This window comes from Mustela nivalis (genome assembly GCF_964662115.1).
Source record: "Mustela nivalis genome assembly, chromosome: 7".
NCBI lineage: Eukaryota > Metazoa > Chordata > Mammalia > Carnivora > Mustelidae > Mustela > Mustela nivalis.
This window is the reverse complement of record NC_139026.1, coordinates 123905350-123928587: the sequence shown is the minus strand read 5'-3', so window position 1 is coordinate 123928587 and position 23238 is coordinate 123905350. Positions and strand designations below refer to the sequence as shown.

Genomic DNA, 23238 nt, shown 5'->3' with positions numbered 1-23238 from the left:
AACCTGAAGCAACTGTCTTTTGACTTGGCACTGCCTAACACTGAAGCGTCTGCCCTGCCTGGGGACTGTAACCCAAGCCAACACATGCCTCACAGACAGCTTTCTTTAGCCACTGACAGCATAGAGGAACGAAGAGCGTGAAATTGCCCTGGGACAGACGCTTCCCGGAGGGGAATTGGGTGCTAAGTTTCTCTAAGAGAGGGTGGCATTGCCATCTCCTAATCTTCTATTTAAGGGTAACCACTAGAAAGTCCTTCTTTTCAGGAAAGGAAATAGTTACTGTAAGGAAACTGGAGGTGATCGAACCCCTGGAAAAGTTTCCCCCACTTTGAACTTGGCAATGTTTCACTGCAGGTCATGTCCACATGGAAAGCAAGGCTCACCAAAAGACTGAAATCTCCATCTAGAAGGATGCATCCTTTTCCATGCTCAGCTCTGCTTGCTTGTTTTGGGAATACAAGGGAGAATGCACCCTTTGATCAGCCCAGCACAGCTGACACTCATTCCACCATCTATGTTCAGCCCATGGCCAAAGCAGAGAGGCACTCATTTCACTCGAAAGGGGAAGAAGGAACTCCAGAGAAGAGGGAAGATTCTGGCATCTGTTCAGAGAAAAATGGCAGTGCAAATCTGAATTCAAGCAACCACACTTCCAATCAGCCTGCTGAGACCGCTGAGGATTCACCTGGGTCACTAGAAGGTAAATCGGACTGTGAAGCAGTTACTTTCCAGACTTCTATCCCCAGACCATCAATTATTGAAATGCCAATGGTGAGTTTTCCTAATGCTGTTATAGAAGGAATGGGGTCAGAGGAGAGTTTTGATCATTCAGTGGATGCCTTCAGGAAACAAACTTGTTTAATTTTTTTTTTTAAGATTTTTTTTTTTTTAGATTTTATTTATTTATTTGACAGACAGAGATCACAAGCAGGCAGAGAGAGAGAGGAAGGGAAGCAGGCTCCCTGCTGAGCAGAGACCCCGATGTGGGGCTCGATCCCAGGACCCTGGGATCATGACCTGAGCTGAAGGCTCAGGCTTTAGCCCACTGAGCCACCCAGGTGCCCCAATATTTTTAGAGAATAAGACTTTGAGGAGAACTCTAACTAGTGAGAGGCAGTGTGTAAAGCCTTTTACATTCTCATAAGGTTCTCAAAGGATAGAGAAGGAGGCAATGAGAATAAGCACTGGGGCCTTAGCAATGGCCCAAACTGGCCTTTCATTAACTGTCCATGGTTTTCAGAGTAAACGTGTCTGAATAAAAGATTAGGGGTAAGATTGCCTGGGAAGGTTTTTGTTTTTTTTTTTTTTTAACTGGTACATGAATTTATTTATATGAAAATCCACAATATGAAAGATTAGATTATAGAATTAAGAGACTGCCCCTACTTAAAATAAACCATGTGGAATAATAGCAGTTTGGGAAAACTTGGAAATGATGATCATTTTATGCATAGCACTAAAGAAAGGAACTGACCTGTAAAACTATTAATAATATGGCTGTTCCTGTGATAGTTTCCCAACTTAGAGGCAGGAGAAGGAAGTTACTTAAAAAAAAAAAAAAAAAAGTGTTGCTGCTCTCCAAAGGCATCATCTTGAGTTATTTATTTATTTAATCTGTTATTTATTTAATCTGTCTTCTTGTTGGAGACATTACTGAATTTTAATTGTTGACTATTCTGATTAGATTGGGCTACACAGTCATGTCAAAGTTCTTGGTAATCTCAAGAGGCAAGGTTTCTTGAATTTTGTTTTCCAGAGATACACTTAGAGCATTTTTTTGGTCATATTCCTGGCCAAGTAGCTTAGGACCAGACTGAAAAAATCTGAGAAGTCTTTGGGGATCCATTACCAAGATACTCTGATTTTCAAAAATCACTGTTTTCCATATAGTTTAACAAACCATATTTTGTCTGGCTTGCTCACCATGAGGCCTCATTGGCATTGAAATCTATAAAACAGGGAATATAAGGTTAACATACATTTTTAAAAAAATAGTTTCATTTGATATTCTACAGGCTTATCTTAAATTACTGAATCTTAGCTCTATTGTCTACAACTTTCTGTTCTGAGATTGGATAGAAGATTTCACTAAGCCCCCTGTTATAGCAAGAACTATAATGGTTTTGTTTTTTCCCCCTAACATCACTAAATCAAAACCTAAAACAAAGAAACAAAAGCAAAACCATGTATTGTTCAATTTTCAGTTTATTTTTTATTTTATTTTTTTTTTTTTTAGAAACAGATTCTTTTTTTTTTTTTTTAAAGATTTTATTTATTTATTTGATAGAGATCACAAGTAGACAGAGAGGCAGACAGAGAGAGGGGAAGAAGCAGGTTCCCTGCGAAGCAGAGAGCCCGATGCGGGGCTCGATCCCAGGACCCTGGGATCATGACCTGAGCCGAAGGCAGAGGCTTTAACCCGCTGAGCCACCCAGGCGCCCCCAATTTTCAGTTTAAATCCATATCCAGATTAAGATATTTTTAGCAGGGGCACCTGGGTGGCTCACTTGGTTGAGCAACTGCCTTTGGCTCAGGTCATGATCCCAGGGTCCTGAGATCGAGTCCCACATCAGGTTTCCTGCTCAGTGGACAGCCTGCCTGCTGCTCTGCCTAGTTGTGCTCTCTATCTCTCTGTCAAATAAATAAATAAAATATTTTTTAAAAAAGATATTTCTAGCAGTACTATAGTTAACTGAGTGAACATCATGGCCAAGTTTTTATCTGTTGCATGTTAAAGGAACCAATGATTTATTGGTTTGATGAACTGGAAGATTCTGTTGGGTAGAGATTCCAACAACCCAGCACCCCCACCATATATTGCTAAATATGGCAACAAAACCAGGAAGATTTTATCATCCTGGTTTAGTTGCATATTTGATACAGAGGCTCAAAGTAAATATGCATATTCATACATAACCAGTTAAACACATTGGGTAACATCCATATTTATTGTCCACTTGTATAAGCAAAGTCACAGATAGACTACAGATGTGAGGCAGGCCTTATGATGGAATCAATCCCAATGCAAGATTAAATATAAGGATCCCAAAGAAGACACACAAAAGACAGTTCAAAGGAGGTTGGAAAGGTACATTGCAGTGGAGGTGGAATTTGAGATAGGTTTAGAAGGAGGGTTAGAATTTTTAAAGGCAGAGATGAAGGGGAGGACATTGCAATAAAAGAAAATTGTATGAACAAAACCATGGATGTGGGGGAATGTGGCATAGAGGTAAGTACATCAGATTGGCTAAGATGAAGAAATACCTGGAAAGGTTGATGGAAGCCAAAAATGGGATGTCTTGAATACTGCGGTCAGAAGTGAACTTAGAGGGGTAGTGGGGAAGCTTTGAGAATTTTGAGCAGAGAAAGGCCATGCTTAGGGATTTCATAAAATAGGTAAAGCTTTGTAGGATGGATTAGAGTTGAGAAGACAGAGCTGGGGTCATTGTAAAGACCCCAGCCTGCGGATATCATAAAAGGAATGGTAGAAAGTTGAGGTGGAAGGGCCAAGGAGAACGAACCCCAAGGAGTACCAAATGCAGCAGTTGTATGGGTCCCAGACTGGGAAGTGAGACCAAACTGGGAATGATAAAATGAAAACATTGTGAAACTAAGGCCAGGCTGCATGGGAGAAGTGGGCCTTGTGGGAGTGGTAAATGGGCGCCTATTGTAGTTCAAATGCAGGGAGCTAATATTTACAGAGCAATTGCCATATGCCAGTCATTCTTCGAAGTGCTTTATAGGGACCATGGTTGTAGTGAGGTGCATATTGTTACAATTCTCTGACACGTAAAGAAGGTAACACACTTGCTAATTTTGGCCATTCTAACTGGTGTAAGGTGATATCTCAATGTGGTTTTAATTTGAATCTCCCTGAGGGCTAATGATGATGAACATTTTTTCATGTGTCTGATAGCCATCTGTATGTCTTCATTGGAGAAGTGTCTGTTCATATCTTCTGCCCATTTTTTGATATGATTGTCTGTTTTATGTGTGTTGAGTTTGAGGAGTTCTTTATAGATCCTGGATATCAACCTTTTGTCTGTACTGTCATTTGCAAATATCTTCTCCCATTCCGCGGGTTGCCTCTTTGTTTTCTTGACTCTTTCCTTTGCTGTGTAGAAGCTTTTGATTTTGATGAAGTCCCAAAAGTTCATCTTCGCTTTTGTTTCCTTTGCCTTTGGAGACATATCTTGAAAGAAGTTGCTGTGGCTGATATCGAAGAGATTACTGCCTATGTTCTCCTCTAGGATTCTGATGGGTTCCTGTCTCACATTGAGGTCTTTTATCCATTTTGAGTTTATCTTTGTGTACGGTGTAAGAGAATGGTCGAGTTTCATTCTCCTACATATAGCTGTCCAGCTTTCCCAGCACCATTTATTGAAGAGACTGTCTTTTTTCCACTGTATATTTTTTCCTGTTTTGTCGAAGATTATTTGCCCATAGAGTTGAGGGTCCATATCTGGGCTCTCTACTCTGTTCCACTGGTCTATGTGTCTGTTTTTATTCCAGTACCATGCTGTCTTGGTGATCACAGCTTTGTAGTAAAGCTTGAAATCAGGTAACGTGATGCCCCCAGTTTTATTTTTGTTTTTCAGCATTTCCTTAGTGATTCGGAGTCTCTTCTGATTCCATACACATTTTTGGATTATTTGCTCCAGCTCTTTGAAGAATACTGGTGGAATTTTGATCGGAATGGCATTAAAAGTATACATTGCTCTAGGCAGTATAGACATTTTAACAATGTTTATTCTTCCGATCCAAGAGCATGGAATGGTCTTCCATCTTTTTGTGTCTTCTTCAATTTCTTTCATGAGTGTTCTGTAGTTCCTTGAATACAGATTCTTTACCTCTTTGATTAGGTTGATTCCCAGGTATCTTATGGTTCTTGGTGCTATAGTTAATGGAATCGATTCTCTAATTTCCCTTTCTATATTTTCATTGTTAGTGTATAAGAAAGCCACTGATTTCTGTACATTGACTTTGTATCCTGCCACCTTGCTGAATTGCTGTATGAGTTCTAGTAGTTTGGGGGTGGAGTCTTTTGGGTTTTCCATATAAAGAATCATGTCATCTGCGAAGAGAGAGAGTTTGACTTCTTCATTGCCACTTTGGATACCCTTTATTTCTCTTTGTTGTCTGATTGCTGTTGCTAGGACTTCTAATACTATGTTGAACAAGAGTGGTGAGAGTGGGCATCCTTGTCGTATTCCTGATCTCAACGGGAAGGCTGCAAGCTTTTTCCCGTTGAGGATTATATTTGCTGTGGGGCTTTCATAGTTAGAATGGCCAAAATTAGCAAGACAGGAAACAACATGTGTTGGAGGGGATGTGGAGAAAGGGGAACCCTCTTACTCTGTTGGTGGGAATGCAAGTTGGTGCAGCCTCTTTGGAGAACAGTGTGGAGATTCCTCAAGAAATTAAAAATAGAACTTCCCATGACCCTGCAATTGCACTCCTGGGTATTTACCCCAAAGATACAGATGAAGTGAAAATAAGGGCCATCTGTACCCCAATGTTTATAGCAGCAATGGCCATGGTCGCCAAACTGTGGAAAGAACCAAGATGCCCTTCAATGGACGAATGGATAAGGAAGATGTGGTCCATATACACTACGGAGTATTATGCCTCCATCAGAAAAGATGAACACCCAACTTTTGTAGCAACATGGACAGGACTGGAAGATATTATGCTGAGTGAAATAAGTCAATCAGAGATATTCAATTATCATATGGTTTCACTTATTGGTGGAGCATAACAAATAGCACGGGGGACATGGGGAGTTAGAGAGGAGAAGGGAGTTGGGGTAAACTGGAAGGGGAGGTGAACCATGAGAGACTATGGACTCTGAAAAACAATCTGAGGGTTTTGAAGGGGCAGGGGTTGGGAGGTTGGGGTACCAGGTGGTGGGTATTAGAGAGGGCACGGATTGCATGGAGCACTGGTGTGGTGCAAAAATAATGAATACTGTTACGCTGAAAATAAATAAAAAATAAATTAAAAAAAAGAGAAGGTAACACACTTGCCTAAGGTCACAGCAGGAGGAAGTGGTAGAGCCAGGATTGAAACTCAGCTCCTTATTATTGCTTGGGTGGTGTTTAGGGATTTACAATCAAATATGCACACATGATCTCACTTGATATGCCACCAAAGTAAAATTCTGTGTGTGTATGTGTATGCATTTATATGTAAGTGTATCTGTATATATAATGATTACCATTATTATATGCTTTTTATTAATTGGCTTAACCTTTAAAAATCTTAGATTCATGATGTACAATACTATGGAAAGGGTCACTTCCTATGTATTCTGTTGATGACAAGACTTTGTTGATGACATGGTGGGACTGTTTTGAGATCTTTTGATAAAAGTGCAATGGAACTGCCCAGATTTTTCATTACCTAGTAATTTTTGTAGTGACATGTTTCCCTCAGCAGATGATGAATGGGCTTCTTTTATTATAATCTTGCCTGGAGGCAAAAGTATTTCCCCTTTAATTCACTGATTCTCATCATTTAAACTGCCGTGGTAGAGACAACAAATAATACTCTTTTTTAGAGCTTCAGAATATAACCATAGCTAAGAAATGGGGACAGGTCCCTCTATTTTTAGTTACCTGGTGTTCAGACAAGAGGGTGATTCTTTAAAATCTGTAACAACATCTGGTCTGAGAGGAAAAGCTCAAGATAGGCCAAGTGAACTAATTAAAAAAGGTGTTTGTTTGTATAAATGTATATGCACATATCTGTACTTATGAAGTGATACCAATTAGTCTTCAACCTTTTTGTGGCCATCTCTTCCCTCTTCCAGGCCTGAAATCGAGGTGAATTAACCCTAACACTGAAACATTTTACAACTTCTGGTATTTTCTGATTGTATTTTTTTTTTTTTTTTAGTGGTCTTATAAATGAAATGTCTAATATTGTTGGGATTGTGGAGTTAATGAAACACAGCAGTATGCTGTTTATTTTTCTGGTCAGGAGTTTTTGTGTTCTTATTGTGTGCCAGGACAGCCCTAGCCCTGAGCTTCCATTCCAATGGGAGATAGAGTAAACAGGTGGTGTCAATGTAATATGAGAAGGCTTACAGTCCCAACAATGGACACCCATAATAGCACATGGAAGAGGCTCCCATCTTAGACTTGGGAAGACAGGGGAGGCTGGAATACAAGGAGGAGAAGGGTTTTTACCCTATTCTTTTAAAACTGCCTTCCTAGTTGAACAGTGCTATTTTTCTCCTCACTCTCTCACCCTTCACAATGTTGGCAGTGTAAGAAAGACACAGTGGGGGTGCCTGGGTGGCTCAGTCAGTTAAGCGTCTGCCTTCGGCTCAGGTCATGATTCTAACGTCCTGGAACTGAGTCCCACATCCGGCTCCCTTCTCAGCTGGGAATCTGCTTTCCCCTCTCCCTCAGCCTGCCTCTCCCCCTGCTTGTGCTCTCTCTCTAATAAACAAAGAAAATCTTAAAAAAAAAAAAAAAAAAGGCGGGCGCCTGGGTGGCTCAGTGGGTTAAGCCGCTGCCTTCGGCTCAGGTCATGATCTCAGGGTCCTGGGATCGAGTCCCGCATCGGGCTCTCTGCTCAGCAGGGAGCCTGCTTCCCTCTCTCTCTCTCTGCCTGCCTCTCCGACTACTTGTGATTTCTGTCAAATAAATAAATAAAATCTTTAAAAAATAAATAAATAAATAAATTTTTAAAAAAAGGCACATTCCACATATGTTCCCACATGAAACAGCTGAAGACTTTAGAATAGATTAATAGTTTCAGAGACTTTTTACGGCAGTAGTTAAGTTTTTATCCAGTTCTTACTCCAACAAGGTAGACTGTCTAACCTAGGAAGAGAAAGTAATTGTGGTATAGGAAATCGTTCCTTGGTATGTTTTTTGTTTGTTTGTTTAAGATTTATTTATTTGAGAGAAAGCAAGAGAAAGAGTGGGAGAGACTGCGTGCGCAAATGTACGAGTTGGGGAGGGACAGGGGAGAAGGGAGAGCATCTTGAGCAGACTCCCGCTGAGGGTGGAGCCTGACACAGGGCTCAATCTCAGAACACTGAGGTCATGACCTGAGTTGAAACCAAGAGACAGTCATGCAAGTGACTGAGCCACCCAGGTGCCCCAGTCTTGGGTATTTTTAACTTAAAGTTAGTTTTGTAATAAGGAAGGGGAAACAAGGCCTATCTTGGAGTTGACAATTGCACTGCTTTTTATAATAGGCCAGGTTTTGCTAATAGAGAAGAGGTAACCCAAACTTCCCTAGAGCCCAAGCTTAGGCAGTCACTGCTTTTTAGGGTCTGAGTTACAGTAATATCATCTAGAAATGAAGTTTTGTCAGTTATCCTTCTGTAAGACGTAGTTCCTTGATACCTACACTTCGAAGAGCCTGATGTATAAATCAGAATGACTGGGGTTGTCAGCCTTGAGGACTGTCAGGGTAGGGCTTACTAAGCCATGTACTTTCTACACAGGAAAATTATCCATAAAAAGAAATGATAACCAGAAATCTGTTGGAGAGTACAGATTTAGAGGGGGAGGGGTTACATATTTTTATTATAGTAAAATATATGTAACATAAAATTTACAATTTTAATTATTTTAAAATATACAGTTCAGTGGCATTAAGTATTATCCACAGCCATGTGCAACCATCACTACCATCCATCTCCAGAACTCTTTTCATCTTCTGCAACTCAGACTCTATATTCATAAAACACTGACTCCCCATTCACCATTCACCCTTCTCCTCATCTCCTGGCAACCACCATTCTACTATCTGTCTCTGTAAGTTTAATTATTCTCAGTACCTTGTATAATTGGATTCAGAATTTTGTGTCCAGCTTATTTCACTTAGCATGTCCTCAAGGTTCATCCATGTGGAAACATGTGTCAACACATCCTTCCTTGTTAAAGCTGAATAATATTCCATCATATGTATATGCTATATTCTGTTTACACATTTATCTGTCAATGGATGTTTACATCATTTCCACCTTTTGGCAACTGAGAATAATGCTGTTATGAACACGGGTTTACAAATATCTCTTCAAGACCCTGTTTTCAATTCTTTTGAATATATACCCAGAAGTAGAATTGCTGTATCATATGGCAATTCTATCTTTAATTTTTCTAGGGACTGATATACTGTTTTCTATAGTAATTGTACCAAATACTCCCACCAGCAGTGCACAAAGCCTCCCATTTCTCCACACTCATTCTACCATTTGTTTTTAAAGTTTTGTTTATTTGTTTTGGTAATAGTCATCATAATGAGAATGAAGTGGTATCTCATTATGGTTTTGATTTTCATTTCTCTAATGATTAGTGATACTATGCTTCTTTTCATGTGCTTATTGGCTATTTGTGATTTTTGGAGAAATGACTATTCAAGGCTTTGCTTATTTTTTAAATCGACTTGTTTATTTTTTGTTGTTGAATTAGTGTCCTTGGATGTACAAATATTTCAATTTTGACAAAACCCAACTTACCTATTTTTTTTCTTTTGTTGCCTGTGCTTGTGGTGTCACATTCAAAAAAATCATGCCAAATCTAATACTATTAAGTTTTTCTCTAGGTATTCTCTAAGAGTATATGCTTAGGTCTTTGATCTATTCTGAGTTAATTTTTGTATATGGTGCAAAGTGAGGGTCCAAAAGCATTCTTTTTCATATGGATATTCAATTTTCCCAACACTATTTGTTGAAAAGACTGTCCTTTCCCCTTTAAATGGTATTGGCACCCTTGTGAAAAATCATTTCACCATATACGTGAGAGTTTATTTCTGGACTCTCTCTGGACATTTCATTGGTTTATTTGCTTGTTTTTATGTAACACACTGTTTTGATTACTGTAGCTTTGTAGTAAGTTTTGAAACCAGTAAGCCTGAAACCTCCAATTTTGTATTTCTTTTTCAAGACTGTTTTGGCTACTTGGGATTCCTTGAGATTCCATATGAATTTCAGAATAGATTTTTTTTCTATTTTTGCAAAAAAAAAAAAAAAACCCACAACCCATCATTTGGATTTTAATAGGTATTTCAGTGAATCTTTAGATTGCTTTGGGTAGTACTCTCGACAATATTGGGTCTTCTAATCCATGAATACAGTTTATCTTTCCACTTATTTTTGTCTTCTTTAATTACTTTCAGCAATGTTTTGTAGTTTTCAGTATAAAAGTCCTTTGCTATTGCTAAATTTATCTCCGATTTTGATACCATTATAAAGTTTCTTAATTTCCTTTTCAGATTACTCATTATTGGTGTATAGAAATGCAATTGTGTTTTGTGTCCTGTAATTTTGCTGAATTCATTTATTACTTATAATAGTGTGTGTGTGCCCCTGTGTGTGTGTAATCTTTATGGTTTCTACATATAAGGGATAATTTTAATTCTTTGTTTCCAACTTGGATGCCTTTTATTTCTGTTTTTTCTCTAATTGCTTTGGCTGGAACTTCCAATGTTATTCAACAATACTTAGTTGGCTAGAGGGACAAAAATTAACATCCTTGTCTTGTTCCTGATATTAGAGGATAAACTTTGAGTCTTTCAGCATTGGGTATGATGCTACCATTGAATACAGTGTGGGCTTTTTATATATGGCCTTTATTGTGCTGAAATACTTTATTTTTATTCCTACACTGTTGTGTATTTTTATCATGAAAGAATGTTAAATTTAGCCAGTGCTTTTTCTGCATCAATTGATATGACCGTTTTGCCTTTATTCTGTTAATTTTGTCTGATAGTGATTGATATTTTGTACATTGAACTATTGCACTCCAGGAATAAATCCCTCTTGGTCATCATGTAATCTTCTTAACATGTAGTAGAATTCTGCCCACTAGGATTTTGTTGAGGGGTTTTGCATCAATAGTCATCAGGGATGTTGGTCTCTAGTTTTCTTTTTCTTTTCCTTTTTTTTTTTTTAAGATTTTGTTTATTTATTTGACAGAGAGAGAAAGAGCACAGGTGGCAGGCAGAGGGAGAGGAAAAAGCAGGCTCTCTGCTGAGCAGGAAGCCCGATGCAGGGCTCATTCCCAGGACCCTGGGATCATGACCTGAGCTGAAGACAGATGCTTAACTGACTGAGCCACCCAGGCACCTCCAGTCTCTAGTTTTTTTTTTCTTGTTATGTCTTTATGTAACTTGGTATCAGGGTAATACTGACCACACAGAATAATTTAGGAAATGACCCCTCCTCTCCAATTAGTTTTGGAAGAGTTTGAGAAGGATTGGCATTAATTCTTTACGTGTTTGATAGAATTCACCAGTGAAACTATCTCATCCAAGCCTTTTCTTTGTTGGGATATTTTTGGTTACTGATTTAATCTTCTTACTAGTTATTGGTCTATTCAGATATTCTATTTCTTCATAATTTACTCTTGGTGAAGAAGAGCTACTTTGATAGCTTCACTGAAGTATGGTATTGATTACCCATTATTAAGCACTACTAATGGACTAGGCATGACGCTAAGTGCCTTATGTGGATTAGCTAATTTGATCCTTATATTTTTTTACATTGTTAGTTCCTGATAATCTCAATCATTGCAATGGCTCCTCAGTTCTCTAATATTAAAAGTCAGGTCTTGACAGGGGCCTGCATGTCCCTATACAAAGTATACCTCTCAGAAATTATCTCCTATGGTTCACACTGATGGGGAAACTGAGACTCAGTGGAGGGAAGCATCTGAATAATTTCCATTCTAAAGGTAACCATTTCAGCAGACTAGGAAGCTCAATTCAACCAATCAAAACATGATTTCCTTGGGCAGTGCAGAACTCAGCTACCAATAACTAAATACCTGCTTATTCTACTCTCCTTGTCTAGGCTCCATGCCCATCCTTCCTCTTTTTTTGGCACAATCTTTGTCAAGACCTGGAATGGTTAAATTAACTGGGTTTCAGCTTCCTTGGTTGGAATCATATTCCAGTCATGTTCTGTTGGAGCTACATCAAAGCCATATTAATTGGAATTTGGTGTTGGAGAGACTCCTGAATACTTATTAATAGAAAAGCACTTGGAGCTATATGCCTCTATAGGCAATTGATCTCATTCAACAAATTTATTTTTATTTTCAATGTCTTAAAGTTGTCTTGAAGTTGAGCCTCGAGAGTACCATCTGTACTGCTTAGAAGCATATTGTAAACCTGTGTATAAACATCTATCACCCTTCATCTCACTCTGAACTCTGCATCCCCCTTATATAAGCATTATAGAGAGCAGCTCTGCTAGGCTGAATTTCCACTTTCTGTTACAAACCAGTTTTCCTGCACTTCTTTAGAATTAAATATTTCCTTCCTTTTCTTATGGGCCTAAACAAAAGAGAACAAGATTTTAGGCTACTTATTAAAAAAAATCCTACCAAGGAAGATTTCTTCTAGACAGATGATTTGATATAAAAATGTTTTTAATAGAAAACAACTTATAAATTCATGGATATATTAGTTTTCTAGAGTCCCTTCATGCTCCCTACCTCCCAACAAGGGGGATATGAGCTGGTGGGAATCCCATCCCATTACTTTTAAGCCTTGACAATTTCTTATGCTAGGCTTCTACTTTCAAAAGATGTTAAACATAGTGGCATGAGAGTGAATGATATACCCAGTGTACTTAGGAATTTTCCAGTCCAGATATTCAGTTGCATCCCAACTGGAAAAGAGATAGCTTCCTGGCTTCTCTGAGAATGAAATAAAATAAATCATCCTCATAAAGCCATGCAAATTTACATTGGACAGCTTTGACTACTGGAGACTATCCATAAAAGACTACAGAGGAGGAAAAATGCAAAGTTTTCAGAAAATTGGCATATATATTCCAAGCTAAGAAATAAAAGTTGAGTGTATAATTTCATGAAATTTTAAAGCATAATGTTTCAAGAGAGGTTACTCTGGCATTCACAATTCAGATAAGAATAATAAATATTATCTAAGTGGGTGTTGATATGTTGGAAAGAGAGAAGTACAAAAGGAAGAGGTCAGCTCATTTTTGAACGCATCTATTTCTAGCCCATCAGAGAAAATCTGGCAATCTGCCCATGACCTAGTTGATCCTTTGCCCTCATTTTCACAGGTGGTTAATAAAAGAGCAGGGTTTACTTTGTTCATAGTCAGTGACCTGAAGTGTCTAACCAAAGAGCACCAAGAAGATAACAATCCACTGAGCAGACCCATTTCCCCCAAATTCCTGCATCTATAGAGTTGGAATTTCCATTCTGTTCACTATATAACAAACAGTTGTACTTCAGTTTAAAAATTCCACTGTTCTATTCACTGGATATGCTGGAAACAAATTTCTTATGTTTTAGGACCCACAGGGGCTGGTTGAATGAATATGCTATATTAATCATGGTAAGTTAGAGGGTTTTTTTCCCCCAGCCAAGGGCAAGTGTTAACCTGATTTGAATTGCCTTTAGTTTAACACTCACAGTTCTTCCTTTCCAAAGAAAATAGAGCTCATTAACGCTTTTTCTTTATTTTATTTTTTTATTAAGATACCCTAAAAAAAGATTTTATTTATTTATTTGACGAGAGAGAGACAGCAAGAGAGGGAACACAAGCAGGGTAGTGGGAGAGGGAGAAGCAGGCTTCCTACTGAGGAGGGAGCTCAATGCAGGCCTTAAACCCAGGACCCTGGGATCATGACTCAAGCTGAAGACAAACGCTTAACAAATGAGTCCCTTGGCACCCCAGAACTTTTTCTGATATAAGGCTGACACACTTGGTTTTGTAAATCTGTACCAGGAGAGGTGAGAGTTTGGAAATTTGGGAAATTAGAGGAAGGCAGAGTCTCCATAAAGGGCACAGGACTGCTATGGGAAGTTATCTATGATTTTGTTGTGGGAAGCTGGTTTGTGGGTATCTGGTGCTCAGTTAAACAGAAAATGACAACTCAGGCAACTGTTAGAATGTAAATACATCGGCATAATTTGGTTGTCCACAGTAAAAGAGAAACTTCCCCTCAAATAGGCCACCTGCATGAGGAGAATCAGTTTCTGTAACTCAAAACACCGAATCTCAAAATGATATGCCATACACTATTTATTACTAATGGTAATTGATGTACTGCAATTTTCAAAGTGTAAGCTGACTTTAAAAATTTTATTTTTTTCCATAAAACAATGCATAGTCTTATAAAAATTCAGATATGATATACATACATTGTAACTAGAGATAATTCAAAGTTATCTCATTTCTAAAAAAAATATCACCCATATATGTTCAAGTAATCTTCACCAAAGGCAGCAAGAAATACACAATGGGTAAAATGCTCTCAAACAGCACCATATGATACAGAGAAATCATTCATGAAATGATTTCAATCAATGTCAATCAGTGCGATAGATTTCATTGTTATCTTATTTTAAGAAATTGCTACATGCACCCCACTCCGATTAGCTGCCATCAGCACCGAGGCAAGACCATCCAAAAAAGCAAAAAGATTATGACATGATGAAAGCTCAGATGATGGTTAACATTTTTTAGTAATATGGTACTTTTTAATGAAAGTATACACATTGGTTTTGTTAGACATAATGCCATTGGGCACTTCAAATAGACTATAGTGTAGTGTAAACATAACTTTTATATGCACTGGGAAATGAAAAAATTCACTTGATTCATTTTATTGTGATATTTGCTCTATTGCAGTAGTCTGGAACTGACAAAGTATACCTGTACATAAAGCTAAAAAGCTTCTGCATAGCAAAGGAAACACTCAAGAAGGTTAAGAGGCAACCTACAGACTGGGAGAAAATATTTGCAAACCATGTGTCTGATAAGGGGCTAATATCCAAAATACATAAGGAACTCAGACAAATCAATAGCAAAAACTAAATGACCCAATTAAAAGATGGGCAAATACCCTATAAAAACATTTTTTCCAAAGAAGATATAAAAACGTTCAATATTACTAATCATCAAGGAAACACAAATCAAAACTACAATGACATATCACTTCACATCTGTTAGGATGGCTATTATCAAAAAGCTGGAAGATAAGTGTTGGAAGGGATGTGGAGAAAAGGCAACACAACTTACACACTGTTGATGGGAATGTCGATTGGTACACATTAGGGAAAGCAGTATAGTGGTTTCTCAGAAAATTAAAAGAGAACTATTATATAATCCATATAATCTTACTTCTAGGTACATATCCAAAGGAAGTAAAATTACTTTCTTAAAGAGATATTTGCACTCTAGTGTTCATTGTGGCCTTATTCATAGTAGACAAGACATGGAAACAAACTTAAGTGTCTTTAAGTGGATAAATGAACAAATAAAATGTGATTGCACACAAACATACACACACTGGAATATAACACAATGGAATCCTGTCATTTGTGATAACATGCATAAACCTGGAGGACATACATTAAGTGAAATAAGCCAGATACAGATAACCAAATACTGTATGATCTCACTATATGTGAAAGCTAAAAAAGTTGCCCTCATAGTAACAGAGTGGTTGTTGTCAAAGGCTGGGGATGGCGGGAAAAGGTAGATATTGGTCAGAGGGTGCAAACTTTCAGTTATAAAATGAATAATTCTGGAGATCTAATGAATAGTATGGTGACTACAGTTAATAACAACATATTGTATACCTGAACTTTGCTAAGAGACTAGATCTTAAGTATTCTTACCACAAAAAAAGAGGTAATGATGTGAGATATAGGATATGTTAATTAGGTAATCATTTCACAATATATACATATAACAAAACAGCACATTTTATACCTGAAAGATGCACAACTTTTATTTGTCAATCATTCTTCAGTATAGCTGGAAAACATCACTCTCACTGATTTGCTTTCTGGTATAATAATTCAAGGGGAAAGGAAGGAGGTGTTAGATCTGGGCAGTTGCTGGCCATCAGGCAGTGCTGATTGTAAATAGAGGGTGTGAGAAAACCATGCTGTAGAAGCTGGATAAAGGGCGTGTGGGATGCTATTTAAGGAAGCTCTTGAAGGGGGGAATCCACGCATATACCCTGGACCAGTAAGAAGTCCTCTTCTTATCTGAGAATTGTTTTCCTTTCCATCCTTATCTGAGAATCTGACTGAGCTGGGTGTTTCAGGAGACACACGCAGGAAACAGTGATAGAGGAAAAAGACCCCTTGATTAGACTCTGGTACATAGTGAGGCAGTGGTTCTTCCAGAAGCCTCTCATTCTCAGGTCCTTTCCTAGGATCAGGAGGTCTGTCTGCAGGAAAAGATTTTTCCTTTGACTTTCTGCCAGGACTCGTCTGATCTGGATGCATAATACTTGGGTCTCTAGGAAGAAGTAACTTGGTATAGTGGTGTTGCAAATTATCCTGAGCTATTTTTACCACTCAAAATTGTCCAGTAAAGGGGCACCTGGGTGGCTCAGTGGTTTAAAGCCTCTGCCTCTGCTTGGGCATGATCCCAGGGTCCTGGGATTGAGGCCCACATCAGGCTCTCTGCTCAGCAGGGAGCCTGCTTCCCCCCACCCCGCCTGCCTCTCTGCCTACTTGGACCTCTGTCTGTCAAATAAATAAATAAAATATTTTTTAAAATGTTAAAAAATTTGTCCAGTAAACATTGGTATCCTCCAACTTTAAGAGGCAGGTGGGGGCTATATGTGTACCCACTCACAACTTGCTCCCCAGTGATATGTTGCAACAAAGAAAGCCTCACATGAATGCTGCCACAGGCACAAATATTTGTTAGCAAGCAGGCCAAAAGAGGGCTTATTCCCTGATCCTATATGCTGAAAGAAGTTCCTCAGCTTCTGTCCTTTGACATAGTAGCCCCTTGCATGAATAAAATAATGTTTAGGAATGCAACAATATTCTAATGGCGAAACCAAAAAACCTTCTATTCAGACGGGATGAAGGAGCACTCTGCTAATGAGAGTCTAGGACTCAATGGAGTTCAAGACCCAGGATGCTATTATAAAGGAGTTGGATTTTGCCACATTCTTATATTTCATTTTGCAAAGGCAAAAATGCAGAACAGTTACATACCTTGAATACCATTCATTTCTCAAGTGAAAAATGATTTCCAAAATCTCTTATCCTACTTAGTGGGTCCTCTTATTCAGATTTAGCTAATCTCATTTGAAGTAAATTTGGTGTAGCTGCCTCTGAATACAGACTCCTGATTGGAGTCCTTAAAATACTAACCACCTCAGAGCATCAACTCCAAAACTTGATTTGCTCTCAAGAAAGAACAAGGAAAAATATTCTCAGATTTGGCCTTTGGACATTGCTGGATGTGGATGTGATGCTTGGTGCTGTAACCATCTTGGGAGCAGGGGAGGACAAACCTATAAATAAAAGCAAATAATCTAGAGATGGCAGAGCAGGAAGGCAAGAAAGAATCTGGGTTCTTGAGGATGCCATGGAGTTACTCCAAGTGCAGCTAACTATAGGTACTATGGTGAGGGTATACTCAAAGTGTTTATGCTGAGGTTATTTTAAAATAATAGCAAACTGTTTCAATAAAGGTGATCAGACCTATCTATCCCCAAGAAATCTCCAGGTGGACTGACAGCCTTCTCAAATTCAATCTGTGCAAAAATGAACTATCTTTCCCTCTAAACCTCCTCTACATATTGCTTAGGATGCTTATACCTGCAAGAGATGAAAACCCTACTTAAATTTAGACAGTATGGAAATGTATTATTTCACTTAAAAACAAGCCCCAACGTAGGGTGACGTCAGGGTTGATTGATTCAGCAATTCAATAAAGCCATCAAGCATCCAGATTCTTCCATCTCTCTGCTCAGCCATCCGTAATATTGGTTTCACCCTACAAGTGATTTCTTTTGTGGTTATAAAATGACTACCAGTAGCAGCTAGGTCATGTGGTTTCTCCCTCCCACCATTACCCTCCACACACTTTGGACATTTCCTGCTCATTCATTTACTGCTCTGTCCCCTTCTCTGTCCCTCTTCTCTGACACCATCCCCAACACCCTGTTGCAGGTTGGCGCCCTGTCTGGGGCTAGCCTGGCACTCAGTGTTTACCTCAATTAAAGCACTTCTTAAACTGTACCATGTTTACGTGTCTGATTCTCCACTAGTCTGTGAAGACATGAGGGCAGGGGCTGTATCTTCTTTTCTTTTTATCTATTATGGGTAGCACCTAAAACAGCACTTATTACATAAAAGATGAATAAATAAAATCAAAACTAGGAGAGAGGTTTATGTTACATGAGTTCATCATATGCCTTCATCATGAGAACTTTGTTTAGTATTGCCAATATATTTGTGATCCAATTATCATTTTAGAAACTGGTAGAAATTATTTAAGACTACATCAGGGAGTAGGGTCCATGATAATGTTTCCCCTTAAAGAATGAGCTCTTTATTACTCAGGTTTGAGACAAAAGATCCAGACAAATTTATTTTGAGGTAAATATGGCCAGAGGAAGTTTCCTTTCAACTGTCCTTGTAGTCCATTTTTTGGACCTTTCAGTAAATTTCCCACATGGCAAAGAATGAGCCACTTTATGCTTCCGTTTTCCTACTTGCACAAAGAGGATAATGAGAGCTTTTATGATTCCAGTAGTAGATTGGAAAGAAAGCGTGTTTATACAGAACTTTAAGCATCACAGGAGAAAATATAGGATAGCAACAACACAAAAAATGATACCATTAAAATGGTAGCAGAGGAGAACAAAGGGATAGATTCACGTCACTACTCTGTGTGACTTTAATAGCATGTGGAGAAGTATATAGATAATACTGTTCACATTAATAAGACACCAAACTGTAATAAAGACATTGCTAAGAATGGCCTAAATTTTTTTGCCCTAGGTGTGGCTTTACAATGTTTTTGGCTAAAAAGAAAAAAAAATTTTTTTTTTGCGGATTTGCAGAGAATCTAATATCTAAAGACATTTTTAGTTAATCTGGTTTAAGTATCAAGCACATTATTTTGTGCTTAATGGGTTAATTTCTGAATCTGAAATAAAAGCTCATGATTTACATGTTATTGTTGAGTTAGGGAGTGTTAAGGGGAAAAAAAGTAATTCAATTTAATGAGGAACAAATAATCTCAAATAACATGTTCAGCAGGTTATTTCTTCTGTGCTTTCAGTAATCAGTGTGAAATCTAACTTTGAAGCTTTGAAGTCTTCATTCAGTTTTCAGTTCAACAGACCTTAATGAGGGTCTGACACACACTGTGTTTGGTGCTGGGCATGCCATGAAGATCCAAGGCCTAAGCCTGCCTTTGAGCTGCTTGCCATTAAGATAGGAGTTAGGCAAATCCACAGCTGCGGAATGAAGTGGTAAATGCCAAAATGGCGTTATTAGTTATTTCTGTGGTTTATTATTGAAAACATTTATACACATTTTTTTCTTTCTCATCCAATGAAATTTCCATAAACCTTAATTTGATCATGTATCAGTCTTAAGGGGTTGCCATCTGGCTGGCGGAGATAGAATTAACCCCTAAAAGCAGAGGTGCTATTATAGAAATCTGGAGCACTAAGAAGATAGGCAATAACTCAATGCTACACAAAAGCAGGGTCTCAAAGCTGAGAAAGTGTTCACCAGGTAAAAAGGCAGAGGCATTTTCAGCAGCAGGTGATCAAGAACCTGATTCTGTTTGGCTCAGACAGAAGGATATGCCTTAACTCACAGAACCAAAAGTCCAGAGGTAGCTGCCTTCATAGTTGCTGAAAGAAGTGAAGGGACAGAGCTGTGAAAAGACAGTGTACTCTGGTGGCACATGCAAGCTCTTAAGCAGACCCTCTTTCACTGTCACAGCCCATTTAGCACCTTGGGCATATTACCCTATCTCAAAATAGACGGCTAACTTTTTTTTCAATGAAACTTTTATTAACAAGTTAAAGGAGGCAGGAATCCATCAAAATCCTAAAGGAGAACGTAGACAGCAACCTCTTGGACCTCAGCCACAGCAACTTCTTGCTAGACATGCCTCCAGAGGCAAGGGAAACAAAAGCAAAAATGAACTATTGGGACTTCATCAATATAAAAAGCATTTACACAGCGAAGGAAACAATTAACAAAACTAAAAAGCAACCTATGGAATGGGAGGAGATATTTGCAAATGACATATTAGATAAAGGGCTAGCATCCAGAATCTATAAAGAACTTACCAAACTCAACACCCAAAAACCAAAAAATCCAGTCAAGAAATGGGCAGAAGACATTTCTCCACAGAAGACATATAAATGGCTAATAGACATATGAAAAAATGCTCAACATCATTTAGCATCAGAGAAATATAAATCAAAACCACAAAGACCTCACACCAGTCAGAATTGTGAAATTAACAACTCAGGAAACAGATATTGGCGAGGATGTGGAGAAACAGGAACCCTCTTGCTGTTGGTGGGAAAGCAAATTGGTGCAGTCACTCTGGAAAACAGCATGGAGTTTCCTCAAAAATTAAAAACAGAATTACCCTATGACCCAGCAATTGCACTACCAGATATTTACCTAAAGGATACAAAAACAGTGATTTGAAGGGGCACATGCACCTGAATGTCCACAGCAGCAAAATACAGAAAGAGCCCAGATGTCCATCAGCAGACAAAGGGGGTAAAAATATGCTATATACATCTCAAAAAGAGTGAAATCTTCCCATTTGCAACAACATGGATGGAACTAGAGGGTATTATGCTAAGTGAAATAAGTCAGTCAGAGAAAGACAAATACCATATGATTTCACTCATATCTGGAATTTTAGAAACAAAACAGATGAACATAGGGGAAGGGAAAGAAAAATAAGATAAAAACAGGGAGGCAGGCAAACCATATGAGACTCCTAACTATAAGAAACAAATTGCGGGTTGCTGGAGGGGAGGTGGGTGGGGTATTGGGTACCTGGGTGATAGGTATTAAGGAGGGCACTTGTAATGAGCATTGGGTGTTGTACGCAACTGATGAGTATTAAATTCTACCCCTGAAACTAATAATACACTATATATTAACTAAATTGAATTTAAATAAAAAATAAAAAAATTTTTTAAAAAGTTAAAAAGAAGTTAAGGGAAATGAGACAAATACAGAGAGTATTGAAATGAGTGTTTAGAGAGCATATATTTTTTCTTTTTTAAATCCATTTGCTGGGACTATTTTTTGTTTTTCTTCAGCTAACCTGAGAATGCATGTCAACAGCTCCAGCATCCAAGCCCGTACTTTTAACTTTAGATGTAAGTGTTTGTATTGTCCAATTCCTCAGGGACCTGCCTGCTAGCATGTCCTACAGAGGGAGACCCCAAGCCCAACATCTAGGGCCAGCTGTGTGTCATTCCACTCCTACTCCTCGCAGACACTCTTAGAGAGGCACCATAACTAGCCTATCTCCTAAATGTCTGCTCAACTTCAAGCCTTTGAAACAAAATATTCTTGTCTCAGATTAGTTTTAAAATCCATGTTTGCTTCTGAGAGATCTTCCAATGTGTGGCTCACTTTCAGAACACAGATGACTGATAACTCCCAAATTAAGGTTGACCTGCTCTCCGGAGCACAGTATTAGCACCATTACCACTGTTTTTAAATTGTTTTATATAGACAGGTCCCAAAACAGACATAATTCCTATCCATTCACTCCTTTTCCCAACAAATATTTAAGCACATAAAATGTGATCAGCACTATTCTAGTAACTGGATATCCATTCAGTTATGAAGAAGACAGTCTTTGTAGAGTTTCTAGTCTACAGAGGAAGGTAAATAATAAATAAGATTAGTTAAAAAGTTAAGAAAACGATATAAAGTGTTAGAGTAAGTGGGTGCAGAAATTTTGAAGAGTGTGGTCAGAAATTCTCTCTCTCTTACTTTGGGTTGATGCCTCTCTTAATCCTTTCAGGCTGCTATAAAAAAATGACCAGAGACTAGGTAGCTTATAAAACAAAAATGTATTTCTCACAGTTCTGGAAGCTAGAAGTTCAGGGTGCCAGTATGACCTGGTGAGGGCTCCTTCCCACCCATAGGCTTCTTGCTTTATCTTCATATGGTAGGAGGGGCAAGGGAGCTCTCAGGAGTCTTCTTAATAAGGGCATTAATCTTATTCATAAGGGCTCCACCCTCATGGCTTAATCTACCTCCCAAAAGCCCCACCTCCAAACACTGTCATACACATTTTGGGGGTGGGGGCACACAAACATTCAGTTTATAGCAATACCCATTTCATGGTTGTTGCTTACAGTTCGTGCTCTGTTTAATTGATGAATAGTTTGATCCATTTTTCTGTCCTAGATGTTATCAACCCTGCTTGCATCTAGAATCATTTGGGGAATTTTAAAGTTACTAATACTAATACTGATACTCTGAGAAATTTGAATTTAGTTGATCAGAGTTGGGACTATTGCATCAGTATTTAAAAAGCCCTCATTGGCAATTCTAACATGCAACTGAGTTTGAAAACAACTGTTCTACCTCATGGAGACTGAAGAATTTGTGAAAGCCAGAATCTAAGAACTGGCTGATAGCATTTCTGTGAAATAAGCAATGAAAAAAAAAAAAAACAATCAACATGCAACAGCTTTATATTCTTATACTTTCAACATGTTCTAAGATCCTTAAGTAGACAATGCAAGGTTTGAAAGATTCTTGGTAATTTCTCTGTAAAGTGAATGGCAGAAGAGAACAAAGCAAGAAGGGGGGAAGGAAGTTTCTGTGATGTGTTAAGTGTTTTAAAAAGGTGAAAGATTTATGCGATCTGAAGAGAAACCAGAGTATGTGTTAAGTGTTTTAAAATGTTACACACTCAGTAAGTCATGCCTTGTCAAATCACCTTTGAAACTTAAAAATTGCCCTTTTTGCCCTTTAAGTAGACTTATTTTTCACTCTTACCCTGCAAATAGAATCAACGGCATCCTTTAAATATTAGGCTCAACAGAACAGTTATATATTGGGCAACTAACTGGAAATCTTTCAACACTTACCTACAAGTTCCACAGCTTGCCTAAGAAAGAAGGAGCCAGAGATGACAGAGCAGAAAAGCAGAAGGAATCTGGGGCCCCAGATATTACTGAATCATCCTGTGGCAATTGTGCCTTTGGAGCTGATATATTCCATTTTGATTAAGCCAGTTAGTTCGGTTAGAATAATTTTCAGCTAAAAGCATCATATCTGATCCAGAGAGACAGAATTGTTTACATTTTACAGGTATAATACTGTGGCTGAACTGGGTTAAATAACCTCCTAAAATCACAGAGAATTTTGTTTTAATGCAAAGGAATCTTAACTTACTTACTAGTGGTGTGTACATGTCTTATTTATGAAATCTTCTCTGAGAATACGGGCCCCTGAT

At 38.3% G+C, this 23238-nt stretch overlaps 1 protein-coding gene across 1 annotated transcript in view; it reads left to right on the top strand.

The window, feature by feature from the left end:
• Positions 1–357: 357 nt before the first annotated feature.
• Positions 358–23238, top strand: part of FAM107B (family with sequence similarity 107 member B) — a gene marked incomplete at its 5' end in the record, with an annotated part of 218638 nt that continues 195757 nt past the window's right edge. The window contains one exon of the mRNA XM_082739564.1: positions 358–768. Coding sequence (XP_082595690.1) covers positions 358–768 — 411 coding nt within the window. The remainder of the gene's footprint in view (positions 769–23238) is intronic.